Below are 12,564 nucleotides of genomic sequence, written 5' to 3'. Positions count from 1 at the left end.
AAGTCCATCAAGAAGTTGAATATGAAATTTTCATTAAAAAACCTTGGTAATCTTTCTTTCTTCCTCATCATAGAGGTATTTCTAGATGCAACTGGGCTATATCTTTGTCAAACCAAATATATCAAAGCTACTTGACCGTCTGGATATGCTAGAATGTTGCACCAACCTTACACCAGTTAGTACTTCAACTCAACTTAGTGCCACGTCAGATTTTCCATTTAATAATACATTTCTTTACAAAAGTACAATTGGTATCTTACAATATATACTAATCACTCAATCTAAACTCAATTTTATTGTTAATAAGTTGAGTCAATTCATGCAACACCCAATTAAAGTCCACTAGTCAGCCTGTAAGCGAATATTAAGATATTTAAAAGGCACTCTTCGTGTCTTCGTATCAAACTCCTCATCTCGACTATTTTATCTGGCTTTGCTAATGCCAACTAGGCATCTAACGTTGATGATAGACTTTCTACAGAAGGTTATTGTATCTATCTTTGTGATAACCTTATCTCCTGTTTCTCCAAGAAACAAACTGTTGTTGCATGGTCTGGTGTAGAATTTGAGCATCAAGCTCTTGCTAATGGCACTATGGAACTAAAATAGATTCAAGAGTTATTGCATGAGATGGGCATTCATGTTAGTGGTCTACCAGTATTGTGGTATGACAATATAAGTGCTGGTAGCCTAGTCTCCAATCCTATATTTCATCAGCGAACGAAGCATATTAAGGTGGACATTCATTTTGTGAGAGATCATGTTGTCTCTAATAAGCTTACTAATCATTATGTTCCGAGTGAATATTAGGTTGCTGACATTCTTAAAAGGTTTTACCAAGTCATTAGTTTCTAGTTATAAGAGACAAACTGAACTTACATTAAATACAGTCCAATTTGAGGGGATGTTAGGGATATATAATAGTATACCAGTCAGTTGTGATAACATTGAGGGATGTGTAGAAGAGTTTCATTAGGAGATAAAAGACTTATCTCACATGTGTGTATCGGCTTAATAATGTGTGATGTATACTATAATATAGATTATCTGTCCAGTATATACTCTTTATTAAATCTTTCAAGGTTGATATATTTTCTACTCTAATATAATATCCCATTTTATGACCAAAACAAAATAAGTGTAAATGTTTGCTTTTAATTTTGTATTCTAAAATAATTCTAAATGGATGAACAAACAATGATTGAGAAATGGAAAATCATTTGTCCAATGAATAACTAAGTTGTGCATACATTTCTACACATTTTATCATTATTTAAAAAGGATTAGAAAGAGGTGACAGAAAAGTATATATACATATAATACACATATGTATATATATATAGATATATTCATGATTTTTTTATTAAAAGTAAAAAAGAAAAAAAAAAGAAAAAGAAAAATAAAACGAATTCTGAAGGAAAAAGAAATTATATGATCGGATAGTAATTTCAACCTTTCATTTTTTTTTTTTTTTTTTTTCGTATTTTAACTCGCTCTGCTGTGTTAAAGAGTTAAGAGCAAGATGCACGTGCCATTTGCACGTGCAACAGCCGACCCATTACCTTCATCATGTTCCCGCCAAAACGTTTCCCGCCAAAACTGAGAAGATTTGGGTGATATACTCTATCCTTGGTTTTACATCGAAAGCCGCCGACCCACTTTGCAGAGAGAGAGAGACAGAGACAGAGACAGAGAAAGAGAGAGAAAGCGAGCGTCCCGTATTCTTGAGAGAGAGAGAGAGAGAGAGAAAGAGAATGTCGGGGTGGGATGAGGGAGCGATCTATTACAGTGATCAGGCACAGTCGCTCGGCGGCGACGGCTCCGGCGGTACCGGAGACTCATCAGCGTCGGCCAGCCACCACTCCGTCCTCCAGAAGTTTAAGGAATTCCTCCGGAACTTCGGGGCCGATAAGAACGTTTTCCCTTACAGAGAAAGCCTCAAATCCAACTCAAAGTACCTGATTGTAGACCTTGAAGACCTCCACGCCTTCGATGCCGATCTCCCCGCCAAGCTCCGTTCCGCCCCTGCCGATTACTTGCCCCTGGTACACATCATTTTCCACATCAACCGCCTTCAACCTTTACAGCCAATTTCTAGCTTTCCGATCCCAATTATATTTTGTATTTATTATCATTTTTGGTTTTGGGGGGGTTTGTGGTTGTAGTTTGAGAATGCAGCAGGACAGGTCTTGGCAAGCTTGAAAACAAAAGAGCCTGGAAATGAAGGACAATTGGAGGAACCGATCCCTGAAGATGTCCAGATTTTGCTCACTTCGAAGGAAGACCCAGTGTCCATGCGTTCGCTTGGGGTTAGTAATTTGGCCATTTTCGTTTTAAATTTTTTTTTATCTTTGTTTGGGAAAAAGTGGAGCTGTTGGGTTTTTGTTTATGGGTTTCTTGGGAATATTGAAGGTTTGTGATTGATGTTTTTCGGTGTTAATTGATAGTCACAATATATATCCGAACTTGTGAAAATTGCTATGTGGTAGGTTTTCTTTTTCTTTTTCTTTTTCTTTTTATTTTTTTTTTGGGTTGGGGTTTTGTTGGGAATCTTAAGGTTTAGTATTATTAATACTTTTTTTTTTGGGTGAATTGAATCTTGAAGCTTTTAATTGATGTTTTTGGGTGTTTAACTAATAGGCTCAATATATATCCAAACTTGTGAAAGTTGCTGGTATCACTATAGCGGCTTCGAGGGTTAAGGCAAAGGCCACTTATGTGATTGTGATGTGCAAGAACTGTAAGAATGTGCAGAGGGTTCCTTGTAGGCCAGGTCTTGGTGGAGCCATTGTCCCTCGTTCATGTAGCCATATTCCTCAGGTTGATTCCATTTCCTAAATTAGTTAGTTTGTTTGTTTGCTTTCAGTGTTTGGCTTTTCTGTTTGAATATTGATGCAAGCATTATTTAATTTTACTTTTGTAGCCGGGAGAAGAGCCATGCCCACTTGATCCATGGGTTGTGGTTCCTGAGAAAAGCAAGTATGTTGATCAACAAACCTTGAAGCTGCAGGAAAATCCAGAGGTATTGTTTAAAAAGTTTGATGGATTTTTTTATTTTTATTTTTATATAAATGAATATTCGTTTAGTTGGTGATTTTGATTTTTTTACTTTTTTATTTTTTTTGTGGTTATTGAAGGATGTTCCTACTGGAGAGCTTCCAAGAAACATGCTTTTATCGGTGGATCGTCATCTTGTTCAAACTATTGTACCTGGCACAAGATTAACCATCATGGGAATCTACAGTATCTATCAAGCTGCCAATTCTTCCACATCGTGAGAATTGTTATATTTCGAGATGAAAATTTATTGTGTTTTTCAATTTGTACTCTTGACACTAATTGTTATTTTTTTTTTTTTATTCAGCCACAAAGGAGCAGTTGCTGTTAGACAGCCTTACATTAGAGTTGTAGGAATTGAAGAAGCAAATGAAGCCAACTCTCGAGGTCCAACTGATTTTACACAACAAGAGGTAATTGTTAACAATTGTAAACGCGTAAGGTTTCTTAGTAAGAAGGCTTCTTAGTGGAAAAAAGTACCATCTACTGCATATTAAGGATGCATGTGTATAATGAAGTTCCTGTTGCAATAGGTTTTTGCATCACCAATTGATTGCTAAATGCTTGTGTAGTAGAATAAAATTCGTTACGTGATGAGAGGTTATAAGATAAGTTAGAAAATATAACTTTTCAATGCATAACCATTTTTTATTTTTGGTGAATCAATGCATGACCATTTTGCAGATATCAGAAATAAGTTTAAGGATAAATTAACTTGAAATACCACTGTAAATCTCAAATTTTCGGAAGTTCGTCTTTAATTTTCCCTATGGTATTGAACCAAGCTTTTTGCTGCTCATGGATCCCTCGTAATGTACCTAATCAATTTAGAGTGAGATAATACAATTGCTGATAGCTATGGATTTGGATCCTTTTTTTAATAATTTTCATTGGTATAAGTGGTATAAGTTATAGGTATCTTTTGCAGATAGCAGATTTTAAGAGTTTTGCTGCAAATCCTGATGCATACAAAAACATATGCTCCAAGATAGCGCCATCTATATTTGGTCATGATGATGTGAAGAAGGCTGTGGCTTGCCTTTTGTTTGGAGGATCTAGGAAGGTATATCACAAACTTTAACTTCTTCTTCTTCTTTTTTTTTTTTTTTTTTTTTTTTTTTTTTCCCTTTTTCCATCACAAACTATAACTCTTAATATGTGAAAATTTACTGAGGGGAATAATCAAATTTTCTGTGAGCAGAATCTACCAGATGGTGTCAAGCTAAGAGGTGATATCAATGTTTTGCTTTTGGGGGATCCATCAACTGCTAAATCACAGGTTAGTTATCTATCTCTTTCAGCTCTCTTACAATTTGTAGGGAAGACTGCTGTCATCCTAGTCTTTTCTGATCCTCAGTTTAGAGCAAAATTACTCTAGTTAGTTTCTGACTAATATGTCTAGATGTATCAAATCTTGTTTCTATGACAAATCTCGCTCATGCATTAATTTCCCAATATCTGGGTGCACTAATTTAGTATTGCATAACTTGTAAAGTTTCTCAAGTTTGTGGAGAAGACGGCTCCTGTGGCTGTTTATACTTCAGGAAAAGGCTCATCTGCAGCTGGTCTTACAGCTTCTGTAATCAGAGATACTAGTTCTGTAAGTTCTTAATCTCTGTGGTTCGTATGCAAAAGTATTATTTTTAAGTTCTTAATCTCTGTGGTTCGTATACAAAAGTATTATTTTATCTATAGCTTTGGCATTGTGTTGAGGAGATCCTTTGAATGGATTAATATATTTTTTTTCTCATGGAGAAAAGTTTTTTCTGATTTCTTGCATACGTGTGCAATCCAGCGTGAATTTTATCTTGAAGGAGGAGCCATGGTTTTGGCTGATGGAGGTGTTGTCTGTATTGATGAGTTTGACAAAATGAGACCGGAAGATAGGTAAAACAAACTAGAAATATATCTTGGTGACCTGTACTTTGTCTTTCATAAGTAGTTTTAGTACTTAATCTTGATCTGCATGTGACATAGGGTTGCTATCCACGAAGCCATGGAGCAGCAAACCATATCCATAGCTAAAGCAGGAATAACAACAGTTCTTAATTCTAGAACATCAGTTCTTGCGGCTGCTAACCCTCCATCTGGGCGTTACGATGATCTGAAGGTCAATATTCATCCTTCTCAATCACTTTCAGTTTCTTCAATTCATGCTTACTATTCCTTATTGAGAGCTAATTAAAATGTTCACCTTCTTCCAGACTGCACAGGATAATATTGATTTACAGACAACGATTCTTTCTAGATTTGATTTAATCTTCATTGTCAAAGATGTTAGGAATCAAGGTCAAGATAAGGTATAGAATGTGTACTAATTTTGTTATCATATTTCAACACAACTTCTCTTTCACAATAGAATATTTTTATTCTCAGCAATAGTTATGGTTATGCACTATATGATTTTGTTTCCTGAAACCTTGATGATGATTTTTCTGACTCTTGTTTAAGGGCTTACCTTTAAATGCTATGGGAAGACAAATTGGAAAAGTTATATCTATATGCGGTCTCCTGATAACCTTAAGAAAATGCAGCAGCTACTAAAAAATTCAAAGTTTTATTTCATGACAGATTATAGCAAGTCATATCATAAAAGTCCATGCATCGGCTGATGCATCTATTGGTGACAATAGATCTTCTGAAGAAGATAATTGGTTGAAGAGGTATGTCTTTTTATAGAAAGTTAGCCTAGAATTCTTTGGTAGTGCTTTTATGTATCAACGAGGTTAATTCTATTGCAAAATATGTGCAGGTATATACAGTATTGTAGAACAAATGTTCACCCCCGTTTATCAGAACCTGCAACAACTTTGCTACAAAATAATTATGTAAATATCAGACAGGTAAGCTTGCTGCTAAATCATAAGCGGAAGATTAGTAGTTTGAAGATTGTTAATTGATGTCAAACCAGCAGAGCAAAATGGCACCAAGTGTTGAAGTAATAGTGATGCCATAAGTTATTTTCAGAATTACCATCCAATTAATTTTCCAGTCTCCCAGTTGGCAATTTAATTTGATTCAGTGCTACTGAGCATTTAATGACTCCACTATGTGGGTTATCTTATAGGATATGAGAAATCAGGCAAATGATACTGGGGAGTCTGCAGCAATACCTATTACTGTTAGGCAGCTTGAAGCTATTGTAAGGTTGAGTGAAGCACTTGCCAAAATGAAACTGTAAGTTCTGACCTTTAACTTGATATTGCTCATGGTTTATGTTATACTTGTCAGATTGATACATAGAACTTTGAGTTTTAACACATTAATAGGAAAGTGAATTTTGAATTTTATTTATTAAAGAGCTGCTTTGATAAGGTTGTGGAAGATATGGGTTATACATGCAAAATTAGGAAAGATATGAGCGTTTAATGGCCACATATGCTTTTATTATGATAACAGAGCCCAAGACAAAGTACTCTTAGGGTTGATTTGCTGGTATTCAAATACTAACATCTAAAATTTCTGACATAAAAATAAATTTATCATAGTATAAAGCATGAAATATGACAATGATTGCTTGAATCTGATCTTTTATATTTGCCTTGTGAAAATGACTTTGATTATTATCCTCTATTTGGCTATCTAAATATTGGAAGAAATGACCAATTATATGCTCACTAATGTGACATGTTAATTGCAATAAGATCCTCATCAAATGATATCAAAGATTTAACTTATGTTTGCTAAATTGAATTTCGTCTTAGTTTCTTTTCATGTTTTGCTATCTGCTTTGTTTCCATAGTCTAATTTGCAGTCAGTTTTTGTATAAGGTTTCTACTCAATTTTCACTCGTTTTATGACACTTTGATATCAGGTCTCATGTTGCTACTGAGGAAAATGTGCAGGAAGCATTAAGGCTTTTTAAAGTTGCCACAATGGATGCAGCAAGATCTGGAATAAATCAACAAATTAATCTTACTACTCAGATGGCAAATGAAGTAAAGGTTTGTAGAGTCAACTTTTCTTGTAAAAATAAGGATAAAATCCTTTTTACTCTCTTATTTTTTTTCTTTCTCCTTTCAGTGGTAGCTAATCGTAGTTCTTCTCTTAAACAGCAAGCAGAAACTCAGATAAAAAGAAGAATAGGAATTGGGAACCACATATCTGAGAGAAAGCTGATTGATGAGTTCACCAGGATGGGAATGAATGAATCTATAGTAAGTTGGAATTTAACAATATCTGATTTAAATTTGAATTTTCCATTACAATTGGCCTATTATATGTGCAATGGCTGAATTGAAACGATGTTCCACATTTTTATATCTAGAATTTATGCTGCCTTGCATTTGGTCCTTTTGTTTATGGTGGGAATTGGTTTTTGAAATGAAATATCAGGCTGTGATATTAATTTTACCTAAAGAATGTGAATATCCAGGCAAATAGTATTATTTCAGTCAGCCTTTGAACTTTATCAAATTATCATAAAGGATCTGCTTCAAATCCCAAGATATTAATAAGTTAAAGACAATTTCAACTAGGAAAATATATTGTGGTGTTCCATTGATTGACGTTCATAATTTGACAACCTATGGCAGGTGAGAAGAGCTCTGATAATCATGCATCAAAGAGATGAAGTTGAATACAAGCGAGAAAGGCGTCTTATTTACCGTAAAGCATAAGATCATTGTAATTATATTTGAAACCCCTTGTGCTTATTAACAGGAGAGGAAAAATCTAGCTTTTAATTATGTAGTGTTCTTATATTAATACCTAGAGGCTACGTTTATCTTTTGCTCGCAAGACCAAGAAAAAAGTCCAAAACAGAGATAACAGTGAAAAGTGGATGCATATCATAATGTATATTTGACCCAGAAGAGACATCTGCATTAATTTCAGACATTGGTATAACTGTAGAACAGCAAATTTTATTTTACTAATTTAATTTTAGGCGGACTAGTAGAAGTTATGGATACATAACAGCATGTTGTTCACTGTTTCCGTGTTAAAACATATGCATATGCATATACAGAACTACTATTATAGTTAATATACGTATATATCAACCACTACAACTGCCTAATCTGCAGACTACAGCTCTAACTGCTAGGTTGCAAGCAATACTAATGTTGAGTCGCTACGGATATGAATCTCTCTCCAACACTGCTTATTTGTTTTGTATATTTTCAATAAATTTCAACCATGATTAGCCTTTTAGTCCATTTGAATTTGGAGCTGTAAGATCTTTGCTCTGCGTAGTCATTCATCCATAACACAGCAAGTACTGCTACTTGGATCAATGATCAAACCATTGAACTAAAGTCTAGCAAATACTTGTAGAAGAATCACACGTCATTTTCTTCCCTGTAATATGAGCTCTAGAGCCACCCTTCCATGGTTATACACATCCTTCTTTAAAAAAATCCAACTCCTAGACCCCACTATTTATGTACGGTCCCGTATCAGTGCTGTCATTCGGTTGCACAAAGAATTGCCACTCCATGATTCATACGATTGTTGTTCCAAACTTGATTATGGGCCTTGAAGTAATTAACGATCAAGTGAGAGAGAATTGTGGTGCAATGATGTAATGTACTAATCGAAACCGATGGCAATTTTGACTCTGAAAGGCCATTCCTAAATGTTGTCCCCAACTGCTTTTGCCAAGTGTTGCCTAGGGTATTGTCCCAATCTTTCCCATTCCCAAGACATTATGCACACTGAAATTGTCCGTTTAGTGTTTCCTTGATTAGTTGTGCTAAGTTTATTTTGTTTACCAATTTTTCAAGCCTAGCACTCTGTTCATGAGATCATAACAAACTCAATTCATACATGAAATAACTCTATATTCATATGATGACCATATTCATATGATTGTGGTCATCCAGGTGTTAGCATTCAACCCCAAAACAGTTCAGATGTGCAATCTTTTGCATAACTGTTAAACGGATCTTCAAGAGATTCTTGAATACACATCAAGCAAATTATATCTTTCTCTCCATCCATCACTCACACTGAAGCTACCTAATTCAGCAAATAAGTGAAGCCAAAGAGGAATGCTAAACTAATTACAGGAAAGAACATTTCTAAAGCTTTGGACATCCTTCATGGAAAATATCCATATCTTGAATATCATTATGTTGAGATGGACGATGCTGAAATTTCAATCTTACTCCAAGTTTTCTAATTTCCCTATTTAACTCATATTTAATTTCTAAGTCAAAGGGCTACATGACAGATCATATATAAACAAAAAAAAATCAAAAAAGCATATATGACCTAGAAGAGAGATAGATAGGAATAGGATAATTCCTTACACTTTTGATACAGGTACATATATACCAATTAGCACAACAAATTTGTATTTCTTTTCACTTATTTCATTTTAGGCATACTTGGCCTAGCGTGCATGCATGTGAATGTGATATATGTAATACATCCATCATGTTCATGTGGAATAGCATGGAAAAACACCCTTCTCAAAAGAGATTTATAGTAGTCATTAGTCTGTAATTTCCATATCTCAACCACGCAACTACTTCATCTGCAGCACTAACTGCTTCTCGGTTGCCACAATATTAATGTTGAATCACTTTGGATCCCATATTTCTCACCAAAACTGCTTATTCTTTGGCATACTTGAAGCATTGTGGATCTTTGGTATGGAAAAGGCCGCACACAGTCTGTTGTGATTCGTAGGAGCTCCAAGATCTCACCATCAAATCCTTGTCCAATTAAACGTTTATCAATGATTTCATCCATAATACAACTAGTATTGCTATTTGGAGCATCATCAAACCATTCAACCAAGTCTTGTGCATACTTGTAGAAGAACCAGAAATAGTTTTCTTCCCTGTAATGAGCTCCAGAGCCACCCTTCCATAGTCATACACATCCTTCTTGACAAAATCTGACTCCCAGACCCCACCATTCTCATACAAGCCAGAATCAGTGCTACTGTCTTCTGGATACACTAACGATGCAGCATCATGATTTGATATGATTGATTTTGCAAAATTCGATATCTTGGGCTCGAAGTAATGATCAAGCAAGATAGAATTGGTATCAATGTTACGATGGATTACCAGAAAGTTGCACTCATGATGGAGCCATGCCAAGCCCTGGCTATTTTGACTCGCAGAGGCCATTCCAAGATCTTGTTGTCACCATGCACCGGATGTAACCAATCATCAAGATTACCATTGGACATGTATTTGTACACCAGCAACTTTTCATTCTTTTCTATGCAGTAACCCAACAGGGGAATTAAGTTGTCATGTTTCAATATACTCAAAGCCTATAGCTCAGATATGAATTGGCTCTCAAATTGCTGGGACTCGTGTATCCTCTTAACCGCAAGGAACTGATTGTTTGGAAATGGCGCCCTGTACATTGTCCCAATCTTTCCCTTTCCGACGATGTTATCCACACTGAAATTGCCAGTTGCTTTGATGAGTTCTGTAAGGCTTATTTTAGCAACCAATTTTTCAAGCCCTGGGACCTGTTGATGATAAATTGCTAACCAATGAATCTAGAAGTTCGTTTAATTATTGAAGATTTACAGTATTGAGATTTTAAGGTTCAAGGACAACACAATCAATCTAATGAATTAACTTTGGTATTTTCTCAATCAATCATATTTGAAGTGAATGATACATTTCCTTTATTATATACCCTATACCTATAAATATAGGGTATTGTAAGCAAGCAAGAGAGTATAAGAAGATATAGCTCTCAGGGTTTTGTGTCTTTTTTTTATCTCTTCTACTCTTTTGTTTCTTTATATTTTATCAGTTTAATTTTCCTATAATCTTATAAAAGGAATTTTTTTTTTTTTTTTTTTGGTGAAAAAAGAGGGTACAATTTAACTACTGGAGAGAGAGAGAGAGAGAGAGAGAGAGAGAGAGAGAACAAACCTCCTCATTGTGCTCCATGGTTGGTAAGTGGCTCTGATGGTCATCAGCTTCGTTTCTCTTGTTCTTGGTCCCCAGCATAGACAGTAGTAGCATCAACGTTCGGGTTACCAGTTCCTTAATTTGCACCCAAGACCAACACATAAACTCACTGCAACAACAATAGTATTCAATCACAGCTACAACAGAAACCGCATAACCAAATCCAAATCCAAATATGAATGGATTTCGATCTTTGCTGCAGGGATCCAAAGGCCCTCCACAAAGATGTTGATTGTTTGCATAGCTCTCATTCGTAAAATTAGCATTGATGAAAACAGGAACTGGTCCTGACAAGAGATTGTCAGCAACACTAAAACTTTTGATCCTATGTAGCTCACCAAGTTCTGTAGGTATATCACCTTTAAGTTGGTTGTGGTCAAGTTTAAGAACATTCAGATAACTAAGGTTAGCAAGGCTTTTTGGGATTTCACCTGAAAAATTGTTGCTAGAAAGATCAAGGAATGTAACATAAGGTAGCAAGTCTGCTATGTCAGATGGAATAATTCCTGAGAGTTCATTTTTGTAAAGGTCTAACCCTGTTAAGGTGGTGCAGTTTTTAATCCCCTTAAGGAAACTACCCTTAAAGGCCAAAATGTGAGAGTCTTATGTTTAGTACCTTGTTCTCATCAGGTTGCCAGCACTCAACCCCATCAAAATGACAGATGAATCCAATCCTTTTGTATGATTGTTGAAGGTCCATGATGAGGCAAATCTATTGGAAGGATCTTCAAGGGATTCTTTAATGGATCTCAAGCAATCTATATCTGTCTCCTCATTATCACTCGCCGCGCTCCTGCTGAATCTACATACACATGAGCATACAAATAAGTAATGAAGCAATAGGATAAGAAATATTGTTGAATTGAGGGCCATTGCTGTGTAATTCTTACTCTTCTGAGTTCATAACATTAGCGGTACATATACATATATATATATATATATATATATAGGACAGGAATCCTGTAGAGGATTTAGACTGGCAAACCAAGACCGAGACTTCTCTAATGTCAAGACTAGAAAAGTCAATACCTCTAAGTCAACAACAAGGCCCCACAGAGAATGGTTCCTCGCATTGCTCTTTCAACACAGGGTCCCCTTATTTCAAAACAATAATAACGACATTGATATGCATGCGTATTCTTAAAAAAAAAAAAAAAAAGAAAAAAAAAAGAAAAAAAAAAAAAAAGAGGAAATGATATATTTGGGATATGAAATTTACATTAATTACAATTTTATGCCTTATATTTTAAAAATTATAGCTAATATTTTTTAAAATATATGGATAATATTATTTTTAAAAATATAAAAGAAATAATTAATTATAATTTTTTTAAAATTAAAAAAAAATTGATGATATTTTTAAAATTAAAAAAATTAATTTGTATTTAAATTAAATTTCATAGAAGATGTATGAAATTAATCCAATTTCTATAAATATAAAAAAATAATAATAAAAAGAATAAAAACTAAAACTAAAAACTAAAAACCTATCGTATTAGCATAGGACATCTTTTATTTATTTATTTATTTAGGACGGCATGTATGTGATTATGATCATTTTGTGGACAACTTTTCAAACCATAAAAATTAAAGAAGGGTTTTTTACACCATTGCC

The 12,564-nt window shown here is 34.7% G+C and overlaps 1 protein-coding gene and 1 pseudogene across 2 annotated transcripts; one reads left to right on the top strand and one right to left on the bottom strand.

The window, feature by feature from the left end:
* The first annotated feature begins 1,618 nt into the window (after positions 1–1,618).
* On the top strand, positions 1,619–7,988 carry LOC107427351 (DNA replication licensing factor MCM5). 2 transcript variants are annotated; one of them, XM_016037737.4, is made up of 18 exons: positions 1,623–2,045; positions 2,166–2,309; positions 2,641–2,820; positions 2,924–3,022; positions 3,138–3,274; positions 3,365–3,470; positions 3,986–4,120; positions 4,259–4,336; positions 4,553–4,657; positions 4,853–4,944; positions 5,035–5,167; positions 5,262–5,357; positions 5,629–5,720; positions 5,810–5,900; positions 6,125–6,234; positions 6,872–7,001; positions 7,113–7,214; positions 7,593–7,988. In XM_016037737.4, exons 1-18 carry the CDS (start codon positions 1,755–1,757, stop codon positions 7,674–7,676), a joined length of 2,205 nt encoding a protein of 734 aa, XP_015893223.3. In that variant the 5' UTR covers positions 1,623–1,754; the 3' UTR covers positions 7,677–7,988. The 2 variants fall into 2 exon arrangements, with proteins under 2 accessions (XP_048325781.2, XP_015893223.3); XM_048469824.2 differs by lacking the exon at positions 7,593–7,988 and having other exon boundaries at positions 1,619–2,045; positions 7,081–7,216.
* Positions 7,989–9,287: 1,299 nt separating this feature from the next.
* On the bottom strand, positions 9,288–11,842 carry LOC107427371 (probably inactive leucine-rich repeat receptor-like protein kinase At5g48380; annotated as a pseudogene).
* Between the last annotated feature and the right edge of the window lie 722 nt (positions 11,843–12,564).

This window comes from Ziziphus jujuba, chromosome 1, assembly GCF_031755915.1.
Source record: "Ziziphus jujuba cultivar Dongzao chromosome 1, ASM3175591v1".
In the NCBI taxonomy this organism is placed as follows: domain Eukaryota; kingdom Viridiplantae; phylum Streptophyta; class Magnoliopsida; order Rosales; family Rhamnaceae; genus Ziziphus; species Ziziphus jujuba.
This window is presented reverse-complemented; position numbering and strand designations above follow the sequence as displayed.

Excerpts from the sequence above, each read along its gene's own strand:
- LOC107427351 (XM_016037737.4), top strand. The coding sequence starts at position 1,755 with ATGTCGGGGTGGGATGAGGGAGCGATCTATTACAGTGATCAGGCACAG. Across the intron at positions 2,821-2,923 it reads CATGTAGCCATATTCCTCAG|CCGGGAGAAGAGCCATGCCC; the intron begins GTTGATTCCATT and ends TTACTTTTGTAG. Across the intron at positions 3,023-3,137 it reads AGCTGCAGGAAAATCCAGAG|GATGTTCCTACTGGAGAGCT; the intron begins GTATTGTTTAAA and ends TGGTTATTGAAG.